This window comes from Podarcis cretensis, assembly GCF_951804945.1.
Source record: "Podarcis cretensis genome assembly, chromosome: 3".
NCBI lineage: Eukaryota > Metazoa > Chordata > Lepidosauria > Squamata > Lacertidae > Podarcis > Podarcis cretensis.
The window spans coordinates 67,331,489-67,348,288 of record NC_137172.1 but is presented as its reverse complement, the minus strand read 5'-3'; the positions used below and the strand labels follow the sequence as shown (position 1 = coordinate 67,348,288).

The 16,800-nt window shown below is 38.6% G+C and overlaps 1 protein-coding gene and 2 long non-coding RNA genes across 16 annotated transcripts in view; 2 read left to right on the top strand and 1 right to left on the bottom strand.

Moving 5' to 3' along the window:
- Positions 1-1,170: 1,170 nt before the first annotated feature.
- The window catches only part of PTPRK (protein tyrosine phosphatase receptor type K), a 352,960-nt gene continuing 337,330 nt past the window's right edge, over positions 1,171-16,800 (bottom strand). For 7 of the 14 annotated variants that reach the window (XM_079970725.1, XM_079970727.1, XM_079970721.1 and 4 more), the window contains 11 exons: positions 16,392-16,489; positions 14,933-15,049; positions 12,928-13,097; positions 12,241-12,376; positions 11,475-11,624; positions 10,763-10,936; positions 9,542-9,673; positions 8,809-8,934; positions 7,808-7,971; positions 7,121-7,256; positions 1,171-3,416 (listed from right to left, as the gene is read on the bottom strand). In XM_079970725.1, the coding sequence (XP_079826851.1) occupies positions 3,363-3,416; positions 7,121-7,256; positions 7,808-7,971; positions 8,809-8,934; positions 9,542-9,673; positions 10,763-10,936; positions 11,475-11,624; positions 12,241-12,376; positions 12,928-13,097; positions 14,933-15,049; positions 16,392-16,489 (1,457 nt within the window). In that variant the 3' untranslated portion in view covers positions 1,171-3,362. The remainder of the gene's footprint in view (positions 3,417-7,120; positions 7,257-7,807; positions 7,972-8,808; positions 8,935-9,541; positions 9,674-10,762; positions 10,937-11,474; positions 11,625-12,240; positions 12,377-12,927; positions 13,098-14,932; positions 15,050-16,391; positions 16,490-16,800) is intronic. The other 7 variants (XM_079970726.1, XM_079970729.1, XM_079970732.1 and 4 more) reach the window with 1 other exon arrangement.
- LOC307213098 lies at positions 1,677-5,852 on the top strand. Its single transcript, XR_013837379.1, has 3 exons — positions 1,677-1,782; positions 3,670-3,921; positions 5,605-5,852. It is a non-coding gene; the product is annotated as an uncharacterized lncRNA (long non-coding RNA).
- Positions 8,848-15,623, top strand: LOC307213108. Its single transcript, XR_013837390.1, has 3 exons — positions 8,848-8,952; positions 14,486-14,628; positions 15,459-15,623. It is a non-coding gene; the product is annotated as an uncharacterized lncRNA (long non-coding RNA).

The window sequence follows — 16,800 nt, the reverse complement described above, 5'->3', positions numbered from 1 at the left end:
AAGGCAGTAACCAGTGGACAGGCAAACTGGTAGGATCAACACTTGGACACATATGGTAGGGACATTATGCTAGACTCCGTTGACATTTTTATCTGTTTGATAAATGAGCTTCTGATAATGGCAGTAAAAAAAGAAAGTGATATAAACTGTATCCTTATAGATTTTGTAAAGTCCCACCTGACAGTGCTTATTATGATCAAGTACTGGCTATATACTAAGGAATATGATACTATGAAGTATATAATATTTTACTAAAGATGAATTGCTGTATTTTCTAGACCATCTGGAACAACCAAAATTAATTAAAATTTATGTTTCTGTAAAGTAATTACATTTTCAGGAGGGTTGCCATTGTTTGTTACTTGTGTACTACTGCACTGTTGCCCTGTGCAGTTTTGCTTTTTGTATAAATGTGGAAACTTTTAGGATTGGATAATATTGAACCATCTCTCAAGATGTATACTATTAAAATGGAGGTGGAAAGGGTGTGTGTGTATATACACACATGTATTTTTTTTGCACCATAGTCCAGTTATTGAAGGTTATGAACATTAAATAAAAAAATTCCTTCCAGTAGCACCTTAGAGACCAACTAAGTTTGTTATTGGTATGAGCTTTTGTGTGCATGCACACCTCTTCTTCTTGTATCTTGTATTTTTTTTATTTTGTTTCAACTATGGCAGACCAACACGGCTACCTACCTGTAACTAGGAACATTATTAGAACATTACTCTAGTTTGGGCAAATATGCACCTTTATGGACAAACAAGAATGAGTTTAGTGAATATGAAATAATATATTTTCAAATCTTAAGTGGTTTCTGTTTTATATCTGATGAAAAGGAAGGCAATGTTAGGACCAAGGTAACTGTGGGAGGCAGTGGAAGACAGGAGTGCCTGGCGTGCTCTGGTCCATGGAGTCACAAAGAGTCGGACATGACTAAATGACTAAACAACAACAAACTGTATGTTTAGGGTGGCTTTACAAAGAGGAACAACCTTTTAACACATTTCCACCACAGTTTTACAACCACAGTTTCACCACTACTATGATAAATTTGTTATTCTGAATTAATTAACCTTGAATAAAAAGGGTTGCAATTTTGCTACACAGTGCTTTCAAATAAAATGATTAGTGCAGTCAAAACAGGAAATAATATGAACTCAGCAATTTATAAAACTTCTTTAATTCACTCTTTCTTTACATGAGTATTTATAAGCACCTTGTAATTTACTCTTGATAAAAAAAAAAATCAACAAGAAACAGGAATGATTTTCATTAGGAAAATATGTCCAGGCTTAAGAATGTGCATATGAAGATAAAAGTAAAAACATTGATAGTTTGCATACCAAGACTACAACCTAATCTTGAATTGATTCAATCCATTTTGGCTTTGTCACAACACAAAGCTTCTATCAACACAATCTTAGACAACCAGTGGAGATAAAATGCATGCACAGCTGAAGGTGTTCTGAAAGTTTTTACTGCAGCCAGTCATCTCACAAATGAGTTGTATATTGCCTGTAATAAACATTTAGTTATACCACTATAGTTATTTGTAGGGGATAGTGCTGTGTGGAAACTTAGCATCTCAATTTCTTGAATTTTTTTTCTTCTTCTGCGCAACAGGCTCCCATCTGCTTCCATTATACACTGCTCCAGTGCCCTGTGGTTTTCCAGGCTGCCATCACTTCCTTTTTTGAAAAATAAATAAATCTGATGACCTCTTCCCCGAGCTTTAATTGAAGGACAGGAAGTTGGGAAGCTAGCTGAATGCCTGAGGTCAGTGAACTTGTTAATTTTGTGTTTAAAAGAAATCATTAATTTACTATTTGTTTTATTTATTGCATTTATATCCCACCTTTCTGCCGAAGCACCCAAACGCTTTGCAATTTTAAAATACTAAAACAAATCATAAAAAGTATAGTAAAAATAATTTGGGGTGGGGATAAACAGCAGTCAGGCACACAGTGGAGAGCCCCCCACCTTTCTGTGCTTATAAGAAAGCTGATTTGAAGACATTGTGAGATTTTCAGGAAACTCAGTCCCCCAAGAAGGCAGTAGAATGCAAACCACTGGAAAGATGATTTGCAGAATGAAAGAAAGGATGGTCACAAACAGGTAATCAGAACAAAACGCACCCAAATCCATGAGAATTTCACCAAAATCCCCTTTCTGATAAATTATGGATGCAGTTTATTTTCTCATTAATAGTATTTGCAGAAGGAATTTAGATTGAAGCACTTCTCTGTTGCATGGCTGGCTGGGATGCCTCCAGCCTGTCAACATGAAAAGAAATGTGGTTTGTTTTTGAAACCAAGCATTCCTTTCTTCTTGCTCTGCATTTCACACATCTATTACTAACCTATTTGTTCCTTAAAAAAAATTAATGGAATTATGTCCACCATTGTTCAAGTCATAAGCAAGGCCATATGTGTGCAGTTGCCATTTGATTCAGATTATTAGACTCTGGGATGGTACTATACATGTTGAGTCAACTTTTGATTTAGACCTTCTCCAACAAAGTCATTTGCATGGATTCATTCATAAGTGTGTATACAACAACAACAACAAATTATCATACCAGTGTTTTCTGGTCTACCTATTAAAAGTCTCTCTCTTTCTCTACTTTCACAGAAACATACAAAAAATAAGCTACAAAAATTGCTTACACTTGATTTCAGCACAAAAAAAGCTTTTTTTGAGGAAGAATGGTTTTGTTCAGCCATCATAAAAGGAATGTCAGTAAACAATAAATACAATGTGCTTTCCCCCCTCCATATCAACATATTTACACTTGAGTCTTTGGCTTATGTTTAGATTTCTTTATAAAGAACTTTGATCAGGCTGTCATTGCACATTAAAACAAAATAAGCCAGTTATCATACATATATCTATATATATATATTTTCTTGCAACACATGAAACCTATAGAGACTATCAATCTGCACAGTTTTGTTTTACTTTTTAACAGTTTTATCAAATTAAGAACGAAAGGAAAATAAAATGTTGACTAGAATAGATACATGCAACAGATGGTGGTTCTAGTGTAACCGAGAAACAACTGAATATACAAACACTGGAAAAATCCTACCTCGAACAGCAGACGTGCTCTGCCTCTGCTCTTCTTTATTTTTGTGGCACTATATGTTCATACTGTGTACAGGCATAGAAACAGTTCTTTATATATATATTTATATATAATTAAGATACACCATTTATTAAGAAAAATACTTTTGCATTTAAAAATTAAGTCTCCCTCTTCACTAAAATCTTTCTTCACAGGTTCAACAGCTGATGCCAAAACAGTTTATTAAATTTCTTATTATTTGGTTCACTTGATTGCATCCACCCTTTTCTCACTAAGATGATTCGAGGTACTCAAGTGCAACGTCGTAGCAGAAACGATATTGCTCCTAAGGGGAGGAATGCAAAGAGTCAGTCAGATCATGCAATAAATAAATAAATAAATAAAATGAGATAAGAAGTGACATTCCTTAAAGCTGCATGATTTGCTTTGACAGTATCAAGACTTTATTTTGATATGAATTTATTTTTTTGTAATGCTTAGGTGTATGTGTTGCTGCTATAGCTTGAGATGCATCTTAAAGCAAGATGGTCTAGGAATCTCTTTGTGACTAATGGTTTGCATCCCTGTGATTCTTTCAGCTACTCTACCAGATAGAAAACAAACAGTTTTCATTAATCAGTTTGAAGAACTTTACCGCCTCATCATGGACAACGTTCATTTCACAAAGTCAAACAGCATCCAGCCATTAACAAACTTCAGCGTCTTAATACTACAGCAAGAGACCACTCTTCTCTGCTGCTAAACTGAAAGTAACCCAAGTCCAGCTTTCCCCGTTGTGACAGGGAGCTCTGTAAGGTCAAATATATAAGAATTTCAATTTCAATCTGTTGGTAAGTAGAGATGTACCGCAAGAGTTTGCAGCTGGACTGTACAAAGTTATGCGTTCTGAGATACATGTTTTGCTCCAAGGTCCACTCTCAGGGAGAAAAGAAATTCAGATCCTCACTAAGATGAAGATTTTCTGCATTCTCAAAGGGAGAGACAGAGAAATTCCCCTCGCACTCCCAATGCCCCATCCCCCAGCCCTAAGTCTAGAAACTTAATCTTGAAAGCAGGAAGTGGGGAAAGCTTTCTGAAAGGTCCCCCCCCCCTTCTTTTTGGTTATCTGATCATCTTGCTAAATGTAGGGCAGGTAACAAAGCTACATGGGTTTTCTTGGCTTGCTTCCTCACCTAGCTTGAACAGCTGCTGTGTTCAAGATGGTTCACCTACATAATACAGGGACACTGAAAACATGCGACTACAGAGTAAGATTGCAATGAAATATAAGGTTTTTTTTTTCATTTTCTGTGCTAAAGATTAAATAGTAACCTGTGAAATTCTAGATAAGAAGCTTATTGATTACATTACACTGTGCATGTTCTGAAGTGATTTTAATTGCAAAAGTATCAAAAACAGCCTTATTAAAAGTGCCCTCTTAGGAAACAAAACAATCCACCTAGCCCTTAAACATGTTTGAAAATTCAGCAGCCAAGCAGAGAGTACTACAGGATGGGACTTGCAAGTAATTGGAAGTGAAGGGAGGGGGGAAAGCCATTTCTCTCTCCCTTCTCTCCCACCACCCCAAGCCTCTACTACCTTTAGTTAAGGATGTTGGGGGAAATTCTGATGAAGACAGAAGCAGAAATTGCTGATGTTCACTTGTTTGCCCCATGTCCAGTGTGGAAAACCAATCTAGCATATACTGATTGGCAGGTCTGTGCAGGGAGGCAGCAGGTTAGACTTATCCTGGGCTTCAGAGGGCTAAACCAGCCACGGGGCCGGGACTGGCTGCTTTTTTGTTTGTAACTATGTTCTAACAGAACTCCCAAACCCAGGTCTCAGACAAGCTCTGCACGGGCCTGCTGACTGGTATTCATTGGTTTTTGTTTTTCTTCAAGTGTACACATGCTACAAAGTTACTGTTTCCCTCTGTTTACATTGCATTTCGTTTGCATCGAAAGGGTGTGGATTTAATTATGCCATTAATCACAGCAGACAGCGAGAGAACGTAGTATTTGATGCAAACCAAACTGCAGTAGAATTGAAACAGCACTGACTGTGATCAAGATAGGTCGGAAGGGAAATTGTTGTCTTTTTATGTCCCTGCTTTTAGTTTGCTGTATCTGACACAGCTTCATGCTCTCATTGCCTCCTACCCTTCCCATAGACCAGGGGTAGGCAACCTAAGGCCTGGAATCTGGATGCGGCCCAATCGCCTTCTCAATCCGGCCTGCGGATGATCCGGGAATCAGTGTGTTTTTACATGAGTAGAATGTGTCCTTTTATTTAAAATGCATCTCTGGGTTATTTGTGAGGCATAGGAATTCGTTCATTATTTTTTTCAAAATATAATCCGGCCCAACACATGGTCTGAAGGACGGTGGAGCCGCCCACTGCTGAGAAAGGTTGCTGAGCCTTGCCATAAACGTTCCCTGCACCTTCCACTCCTTTTTGCTTTCTTACACTATGGGAAAAGAAAAAAACCCCACCCACTAGCAAATATACTAATAGCTATTTCTGTTTTACTACAGGCGGTGACCATTTAAGTGCATCCAATTGACGTGTGATCGCTGACACATGGGTCCTTTTGGACCTGGAATAAGGCAGAACAGGGGCGGGAGGCACTTATATGCACTCTGCCAATGTGCATGGGGGTGCCGCGAACAGAACCCTCACACAAAATGGTCGCCACCTGCATTTAGAAGATGAGTGATTCCATCATCCTTTCTCTGCCTTCCCCCAAAGCATCAGAATAGGGCTGTCAAGGTCACCTGCCCCTTCTGTTGAGTTTGGTTCTTCTTCTTCTTCTTCTTCTTCTTCTTCTTCTTCTTCTTCTTCTTCTTCTTCTTCTTCTTTTTTTTAAGATGGGGCTAGTCTTACCTTACTGTTTTTTTTGTGGGGTAGCCTGGTTCATTTGTCTTTTTTCTTCGTTTTGGGTCTAGGTGTGTGTGTTTTGTATGTGAATACACACACACACACACACACACACACACATGCATGTGTGTGTGTGTGTGTGATTCTGACTGTGTTTTTTGTGGGTTGACTAGAAGGCATAGATCATGGGGTGAGCTAACTGGAGGGTAAGAGCGACCTTTAGCTCCCTACAGCTGACTTCAGGAAGAAGTGAAAAGTTCCAGAAACGCTCAGGCCATAGGGGAACTGTATTTCCTGTAAATACAGAATTCCAGCCTGGGCCTTTTAACCTCAACCAGCTATAGGAGAGCATGGGTAGTGGTAGTAAGCAAGTGACTTGTGTCTCTGTGTTCTCTATAGCAGGAGCAGCCAGCATAATGCCCTCCAGATGCTGTTATGCTCCAACTCCCATGAGCTCCAGCAAGCATGGCCAACTGTCAGGGCTGAAGGGAGATAAATCCACCAACATCTGGAGGGCATGGTGTTGGCTCTATCGCCTGGCCTGTTGCCTTACTGTATGGTCTGGACAGCCTCCTGTTGAGAGCCCTCAGAGGTATTAATTCAAGGTCCTCATAACAAATGAGGGTAGGCTTGAAGCCAGTGATGGCAGGGGCCACTATGCCTTTTCTCTCTTTCTCTCAATGTTTGTTGATTCAGCAGGAACAGATTACTCCTGCCAGAGGGCTTTTGAAACTAGGTGGAGGACTATAGGTTGCCCACCCCTGCCTTAGAGCTACCTTCTCTCTTCTTCTCTCCCAAGGTATCGTGTCATCTGTAGATTATAGATTGTGATACCTTCCTGACACTGTATACCAAATCACACAGGAAGTGAACTTTGAGATGTTTCAATGAGTAAGGTGTAACCACAATCTTAACAGAGATTTCCCAAAGCGAGACATCCTTCAGAGGTGACAAAATGCATTCCATTTTCAGGTGGCGACCATTTTGTGTGAGGGTTCTGTTCGCGGCACCCCCATGCACATTGGCAGAGTGCATATAAGTGCCTCCCGCCCCTGTTCTGCCTTATTCCAGGTCCAAAAGGACCCATGTGTCAGCGATCACACGTCAATACTTTTTTAAAAATATTATTTTTGTCTGTCTACATAAATTAACATTCCAGATCGACAAACTTACCGGTGTTTCTACCATGTTTGGCTTACTGTTCCGCAAAGTTTTTACTGCATGGAAAACATCGATGACATTTTGCCTTTTAACCATTTCCACTACTATGCCTATGGCACAGAACATTCCACTTCGTCCACCACCATTCCTGAGCAGAAAAAAGAAAGAAAGAATGGTTTAAATGGTTGTATCCAACTAAGTTATAAAGTTACAACTGTAGCCCACTTAGTTGGGAGTAAGCCTTAATGAATACACTAGTCTTTACTCCTGAGTAGACATGGCTAGGAATCCACTTAGTGACATTCATTGATTTTTATTGGGTGGGGTTTACCTAACAATTGGAAGCCCTTCTCCCCTCTGCCCTGAAATTGGCTTGGTCAGGAGAACCCCCAGAGCTGCACAGGAGGAGGAGATAATTCAATCTGGCAAACTGATATGCTTGCACAGATGGAGCATTTGAAACCTCACATATGTACTTCTAACCCTTTTAATTAGCATTTAGTTGCAGATTCATGGCAATCACTGAACTCTAGGATAACCTTTGAAAAAGATTGCATTAAATAGAAAAATTGATTTGGAAAATAATAGAGGAGTCTATCCTTCCTCTAGCGAGTCATGCTAGACTAGTCAAGGTATGGAAGCCAGTTCACAGCATGGGGATAATTAGATTTAAGGGTGAAAATGCTATATCACACTTACAGACAATGAATTATAGTTCTGCCTTCTCCTTCTTCACATTCTTCTTGCCACTTTTCAACCTGAAGAATTAACTTCAGGAACGACCGTTTGGAGCCTGGCACATCCCTGTGAGATGCCCATCCCAAATACTGGAACTGCTGTACCATCAGATAGCCTTCCTGAGGCTGATGAGAATAAACAACATCAACAATCACAAGTAACCATTATAGAAAATCCAAAAGTTTCAGCAGAGTAATAGCTTTATTAAGACCAGTTTAAAAGCTTCAAGGTAAACAAGCATTCACAGTTTTAATCAGGCTGAGTATAAAACAAAACAAAAATGCAATTGGAAAAAGGATGTTGTAGGGTGTTAAGATGACATTGGGGGGAAATGTTTGTGGAAACTTAACTAGGTGAGGCCACATTGGGTGAAAAAATATCTCAGGTTGCACCAAGGGCACAGGCCAGAGAAGCATGATTGCTCAGCTGTTGATTCCCACAAAGGCATGTTAGAATGACCCATAGTTTCAGCATCAAAGTATATGCTAAACTCTACAATCCCCCATATGTCTAGGTAATAATCATGAGTTTAGCAAAGTTATCTACTGCTTTGTGTGACTACAATAAATATGTACAGGTATTTCTCATGGAGGGGAGATGACATAAAAATAAAATAAACAGAAGGATGTGAAAACAATCTGGATTAGAAAATGGTGGTTTGGAAAGAATCTGAGAACTTTTAAAATGCTCATCGTGAAATAAATGAATATTTGTTTGCACCACTTTGTTTAATAAAATGAACCACTTTACCACTCACAAATTAATTGTTATTTACTATTGGTAAACCTTAAAAAAAATCCATGGTGCCTTTAGTGTATATTACAGTGCAATTTAATTGCACCATGGTGCAAATGAAGACTTTTCAAACTATTTTGAAAACCCATAGCTAGTTGTGTGTATTATTACTTAGTGTTGAAGTAAATAAACATGACTCCCGTGTTAACCATTAACATATTGCTTACCCTTGTTAAATTGCATATCCTGAAAATTCTGTTTATTACATCACAATCCATTGAGCAAGACATGCATTCCACCTGGATGGGGCCATATCTCAGCAATCCTTCCTCTGGCCAATACTGTGGACAGCCCTGCATGATATTTAATAGGTAAAATTAAATTATAGCTAGCATTGCACATGTATTTTGTGTTAAGAAATCAATGCTTGATTGCACAACTGCAAGACAGACATTACTGTATTGCTCCATCTTTGGAGGATGAGGCAATGTAATTACCTCAGACCTTGCTGAAGGAGCCAAGAGTTCCCCATATTTGGTTAACATGGTACCCCATTTAGAAACACTATTAGCTGCCACCAGGGCCTGTTTGGGGTTACAAAGATTATTTAAGTGACTAGTATTAGTTTGCAGTGCTAGTTACTTTGATGTGTGTTGTATTCTATGATTATAAGTGGATCTAGAATTGTAGAGTACATGCAGGCCTTATTAACCTAGTATAAAGTGGTACATTCCAGGAAAATTTTGCCACCTGATTACATCTTCTTCTAGATCACCCTTCCTCAATATACTGCCCTGCAGATGTTGTTGGATTTCAAGTCACATCAGCCCCAGCCAAGATTGGCATAGATGATGGACCCTGTAGTCCAAAACATTGGAGCGTTCCAGTTTGGGGATCAGTGGTTTACAGTGTCTCACTAACTGTAAACCACAGTTTTACAGATTACCATTAAGAACTTACCTGTGATAAATCAACTTCATTTAACATCACAAGAGAGGTACAGCCATAGTCGTATACTAATCGCCAAAAATCTTTCACAGTGTTTGGTAGAGGGTGCTGTGTGACAATGAAAGCAGCAGGTTGTCTGTAGCTCTGCATTTTTGAAAAGGAAAAGTAGTAAACAAATTAGGAATTGCAATCAGAAACAATCATGCCCTCCCCAGCACATAGAGCATGCTCAACATTATATGTAAACAAGATAAAACAACTCACAAACCTCAATATATTTTCTTGAAAGACAGCCTTTACTTATTTCATTAGAATTAATTTCCAAGAAAGTGCAAATTGTATCAACCTTTGGCTCTGAGCCCCACAGGTTGTTTAGGTTAAGGGGGAATTTGTTAAGACATCCATGAAACTACCTAAAAGTACAACAAAACAATGCCTTTGTAGATGTAGAAGGAAGCTAAGGTTGTAAATACAGCCAGAGTTTGTAACATAAATTAATTATAATGAATAACAAAGAGAGAAAGGGAGTTTAAGTTTTATATCAAAATCTCCCAAATTAGGAAACTTATTTAGACATTCTATTGTATTTATATATAACTGTTTGGGGAACTGGAGAAAGGCTTTAAATATAGGAAGAGAACACAGGACTATCTGGCTCACTTTGTCTACAGTGATGTCTTGGCAGTGATTCTCCAGGACTTCTGACAGGAGTGTGAGCCTTATTTGGTGATTGAACCTGGAAGCATTTTCATGCAGATTATATGCTCTACCATGGCACTATGAACCTTCCCCATTGGACACATGTATTGGCATACAAACAAACTAAACTTTGCATGTACAGATGGTAGCAGCTATGCAGGATGTTGAACTGAGTATTATTTCTCCACTGTTCTGCTTGCTAATCCATTATTTCTCCTGGGACTGCACTCATTAGCAAAAGACAAATTGCTAGAACTGGCTGCAAATTAACATACAAATCATGAAAATCCTTCTAGAGTTTTCTTTCGTGAATTTTCAATTTCAACAAGCTACTGAAAGCATGAAAAACTTGGATTGGAAAGTCAAGAGAACCACCACTGTGCAACCCATTTTACCAAACACTGCAAGAAAGCCAACAATAGTTCTTTAACTAGCAATATTTCTTTTAACTAGCTTTAAGTAGCAATTATTATTTTCAGCTTTACGACCCATCATTTCAAGGCATGTTACATAGACAAAGGAAACGGTTCTTACGTCCATAAGGGCAGCATTTATATAGTTGCTGCTCTCTCCATCAATAGTAATTAAGAAAGGCAGACATCTGTCAGGTGGCAGCATATCCATAAAGCGGTTCTTGTCATGATTCCTTGGCAGGCATGCTATGCTGCAGTCTTCAGCTTGCAGCCGAGGAGTCACTGAATTCAGGGTCTAGAGGGCAGAGGAAATCTTTGGTACAATATAGCTCACCCCACACCAGAACAGATTCGTGAATAGATTTCGGCACCAAATAGCATTGCTAGGTGGGACTGCTATGAGACAAGCAAAGGGCTTGCCTTCCTTGAGTTGTAATGCACTTCAGCCATGACAGAGAGTGAAAATGAATTATCTGCATTGGTTCTCAATCTGCATTCCGCCCAAAACGAAGAAAAGGAAGCATTGTGTGAAATACATGCAAAATGTTCCACACCTATTTAAAATGCAGAATCACCCCTGGCAGGCCAAAGGTCACTGCTGTTCAAACAAATTGGCAGCCTGTGGCAATTACAATCAGACAATTGTACTCCACATTTATAGATGACTTTGTAAAGCACATAATGAAAGAACTAGGTTATACATTAGGCTCAATGCAAGGAGGTGGCCAAAGGTTGTGAATCTGATATACAAACTGGGAGAAATTATATATAACTAGAAGCAAAAAAGATAAAAAAAATGCTGGTATATAAAAGCTACCAGCAACTGAAAATACCTGAAATTCATCTTTGAGATGTGAAGAGTTTGTCTGAGAGTCTATTCTAATCATATCAAAATATGCAGCTTTGAATTCACAGACAGGGATGGCAGTTTCACCACATAAGCAGGCTTCCAAAATTGCATCATGAATAAAGATATACTGCTCCTGCCAAAGAAGGAACAGAAGAATAGTCTAGCAATATTTTTTTTTAAAGTCACAAAATCTCTCTTTTAGATACCTTCTCACTAGGAATCTTATTCAAGGAAGCTTAACTCAATCCATTTTTAATACTGCTTAAGCACCTTAAGTACAGTCTATTCCTTAACTAGGATTCACTTAATCAGGGCGATTTCCTGAGAATGGCAAATTTTTAAATCTAGAAATAGCAAAGGCATCAGTAATTCGCTGAAGCCAGAGATTTAATGTTTTTTGGGGGGAGGTGTTTCCATTTTTATGTTTCTGCCAGCCGACCAAATTTGCTCGTTACTGGAAACAGCATTAAAAATACATAGCTCTGGATAAATGCTCTGAACATTTCCACATGCCAATAACTATCAGCAGGGATATACACACAAACCATTCTGGTTCAGCTGTATAACATTTTAAACCTCTTTCATGCCCACCTTCCCATTAGTACTCTGGCCTGCACCAGTTGCTCATTCTTGCTTAGTGGAGTGTCCTGATAGAAGCAAGATTCTGTGTTATTTCTAGGACACCCAGGCAAAACACATCCAAGAAGGGAACTGGGACCCCCATTATTAAGAGCGGAGAAGCACCGTACCTCAGTCTGTACCATATTGATGCGGCGTGAGCGTAATGCTTTGACACAATTGTAGATGTCCACAACACCTTCTCTTTCTGCCATGTCTAGCATTATGTCAATTACAATGTAACAGCCAGTTCTTCCAGCTCCAGCACTGGAACAATTCAGAAAAGGGTTTACAGAGTATTTCCGCACTTAAAATCGCAACTCCCCCTAACAAATTAAAAACCCTAGTCATTATATAGGCACACATTCTATTCTAAGAATCCTTTCTTTTGTGGTAGTTGTAGTAGTAATAACAGTATTAGTAATAAACTGGGCATAAGAAGAAGAAGAAGGAGAAGGAGAAGAAGTTGGGCAATACTGATGTGTTCTTGTGTGGCTTCATTCACTTGCATTTCCAGAAGAAGTTGAGATAGTCAACAGATTTCCCCACCACCATCTATCCAAACCATATTCATACCTCAATGTAGCTGAAAACTTTAGAAAAAAAAAATAGAAACTGACTGAGGAGGACAATCAGGAAGCCTGGACATTGGGCAATAGTATCATTAAGCTACGTCTGTTAAAGTGACAGTTGAGAAAGAATAAACCAAGTTGAGAAAAGTAAACAAAGACTGAATCACACAGTGTCACACTAAGACAACTTCACAGGAGACTACACAGTTCATGCACACATTGAGAAGTTATAGAAAGTGCATCTACCTCTTCTCTACACACCTGCAATGCACAACAATAGGCCCGGCACTAGGAGGATTGGAGAGTTTAACACGGCGTATAAATGAAAGGAGGCCTGTTGCATTGTAAGGGACACCATGATCTGGCCAGCCAGTAAAGTGGAACTGTTTAACTTCACGGATTTCATTGTAACCTCTCTGTCGAAATCGAAAAACAAAAAGCAGACAATATTTTTTGTTCATCTGATGGATTAGGGATCAGGGAAGACATTTAAATCAAAATATTGAATTTTGAGACAAGCACAACATCTACCAGAATCAATAAACATTTTTGTTAGTATTCTAAGCCAAAAATGTGACAACTGTTGCTTAAAATGGGCTTCTGCAATTGAATTTATGTGCAACTATAAATATAATCTGTCAGCTGATCTTTATCAGCTTCCTTCATAAACCCAATATAATATTGAATGTGGCACATTGTATCTTGAAAATTGTACATTTACAGAGCCAATGCTGCATGTATTATAAAATTACAACAGCATATGAAAAGACTTTCCCAAGAAGCTAAGCATGAAACACATGTGCTAGCATGGAAGTAAAGACGACAGTGCAAAACTGTTCATAAGGAAAGCAGTCCTGAGGAGTTAAAGACTTAACTGAAATAGTACATAAATGACAAAACTATATTAGAAATGCATGAAGCTTTACACTAGAGTAACTGACCTGGCCTCATCACAGAGCTACAAGGTACTTAACGGAAGACAGAATGATGATTAAAATAAATGCTCCAAAATAAAAAGTGAAAATAAAACAAATGCAGGTGAATAATACGCAACTTGCGTAATGATGGAAATAAAAAGTAGTGAGGATTGTAAACTTCCACAGACCCCTTCCCTTCCTCTTCTCTGTTGCACCAACAAGGAGATCAGAAAGAAGCATATGCTTCCATTTCTAAAACCAGCTAATTTCCCCATTAAATCCAAACTTGAGGAATTGTGGTTTCTTTGAACTCTAGTGCAAACAAGCTAGGATCAAACCATAGTTTCAGACTCTGATTTGTTCATTAACTTGAGTTTAAGCAAACTACAGTTCATCAAGTTCAGACTTTAAAGCCTTTGATCATGGTTTGTTCTGAGTGAAACAAAATACAATCACTGGTTGGGATTCAACACTAAGCCAAGTGTCATAATTACTGGTCTCACTCGCTGAATACAGCCAAGGAATGAATCAACAAATGAAACTCATTATGCATTACTATAAGGGACTAGTAAAAAATCCATAATGCAGCTTAGATAACAAAATGCTTACATTTGGTTTAACCAAAGTATTATGTAAGTAAAAAAGGTAAAGGACCCCTGGATGGTTAAGTACAGTCAAAGACAATTATTGGGTGCGGTGCTCATTTTGCTTTTCAGGCAAAGGGAGCTGGCGTTTGTCCACAGACAGTTTTCCAGGTCATGTGGCCAGCATGACTAAACCACTACTGGTGCATGGAGCACCGTGACAAGTGCCAGACTGCAAGGAAATGCCGTTTACCTTCCCGCCACAGCAGTACCTATTTATCTACTTGTACTGATATATTTTAGAACTGCTAGGTTGGCAGAAGCTAGGACAGAGCAACGGGAGCTCACCCTTTCACGCGGATTTGAACTGCCAACCTTCTGATCGGCAAGCCCAAGAGGCTCAGTGGTTTAGACCGCAGCACCACCCACATAATAGGGACTATTATGTAAGTATTACATTTTGTGAGCTGCTCTGGGGGCCTTTTTTGCCCCAAAGTTAGCATAGAAATAAATTGTAACATAACAACATAATGTAACCTGGTGGCAAAATAGTTTTGAGACATATTTTAAAGAGAAGATAGGCAAAATGAATTCATATGAGGATAAAGAAGTCAACACGTGAGTTGTTAATGGATGTAGATAAGGGATTGTAAGGGACAGAAGTATTGGCAGGACAATCATATGGCATAGATGATCATAGCACCAACTTGCAATACATTTTGTATACATAATAGTTTTAAATATACTTACCCTTTCAAGGGTAAATGTCCTGACCACATATTCAGCCAGCGGTTCTACTTCCACACAAGTAACTTTGAAGTCCCCATACACTTCAGTGTCATCAGGCCAATACTTGTAGCATTTAACCTGCAAGGAAAGTTTTGAAAAATCTCCAAACCAAGGAAGGCAAATGCACAAAAAATGGGACATGTTCAACGTCTTATTAATTCTGCCTAGTAATACAATAATATATATGCCATTACATGAATGAAATAGCCAATGAAGATGCTTCAAAAATAAAGGAATCAAGTTTTAGGGGGTGATCCTATAGCAAGATCTCCTGCTTAGGATGCAGCAGATTTCCAGCTCAGTAGGCTGATGCCTGGTTCAACTGGAGCTAAATCCCCAATCCCAGTTGAGCCAAGCATAATCTCATCCTGGGGTAGGAGCAGAGAGGGAGGACTTAGATTGGGTACTAAGCCCATGTAGCTCAGTCACCTGACCTTGCAACTCAGTATAAAAGGCTATCTTACAGGGATTGTTTTCCCTCTGCTAGGCTTAAGCAAGGAAGAGCAGAGCAGCAGCAGCAGAAGTTCTGCAACTGAATGGAGTTTGGATCTGGTACAACCTTACTCTGGCTTAAATTATGCTTCCTTGCATTTTACACCGGCTTTTTTTGAAGATAGTATTGCTCCCTTACTCTAATCAAGCATTCTTTTTTCTTTTTTTAACCCTGGCTACATCAGATGTTACCTTTTTTTCTTTAAAAAGGAGCAGTGTTTACCTACGTATTTCATTTTTTCACAATCAATTTTTTTCTTTTTTCACAATCATTTCTCCATTTTTTCTAACTTACACCATCAAATGTCCATCTTTTATTTGTATGTCATTGCAATAAGCAGAGAAAGGCTGAAATACAGTTCAGCGTCTTCAGGAAGAGTATAGCACAATGGTATATAATCACAAAGTCTTTAGCAAACTGGTCAGATAGTGTTGGACTTGGAGCTACACCCAATTCTCTTTATTAATCCAATACTTTATCATTTGTGCACTTCAAGACATGCTATAGTTGATTAATGCTTTGTTCAACAAGTTCATAGGGGGAAATGATATTGTGGTTTCTTGCCCCATATACGCTTATCTCATTGCTAGGCCCTTGGTGTGCTTATACATAGGTGTACACATAATGTGACTCAATCTAAATCACATGATTGATATACAACATATATCAATTAAGAAATTGGGGATATGTGTGCTGGATTTTAAGCACACAAGTCCTTTGACATGTTACACACATATGAATAAGGGAGAACAAGTTCAGTAGGGTTCCTGGCTCTCATCTAGGGAGATGGTAATCTGCTCTGGCATCTTTCATTTCAAATTCTAGTGCCTTTATTTCAAAAGTACTGATTTCAATTTTCATTAGCAAAACATTTACAGTGTTCAATGTGTTTCCTAAGGTTTCAGCACTTTCTAAGGTACTACTTACCCGTCCAACCTCAACTAAATTTGTAACCATAACAATACACGCAGATTGTTCCTGCCATATCATTCTCCAGAAATCGTACACCGTTTCATGGACCGGACCTGAAAAGAAAATGCTCTTAAATAAATGTAAAGTAACTACCAAGCTACTGATCTCTAAAATACCTGCCAGTTATTTCCTTAGGTATGAAGGCCTCCAGTAATCCTCCCTGGACCACTGCACATTTATAACTTATATTTCATTGGTGCTTAAGTGTCTCACTTAAACCAGATTATTAGGCATTAAGACTCTTCAACTTGGCATTATGCAAGAAAACACTGAAGTACTAAAAATCAGTAGTTTTATTATGGGGTTCATTAGCACATGAAAAGTCATCTTATCATAGTCTTTACGGAAAACTCTATTTGTCCGC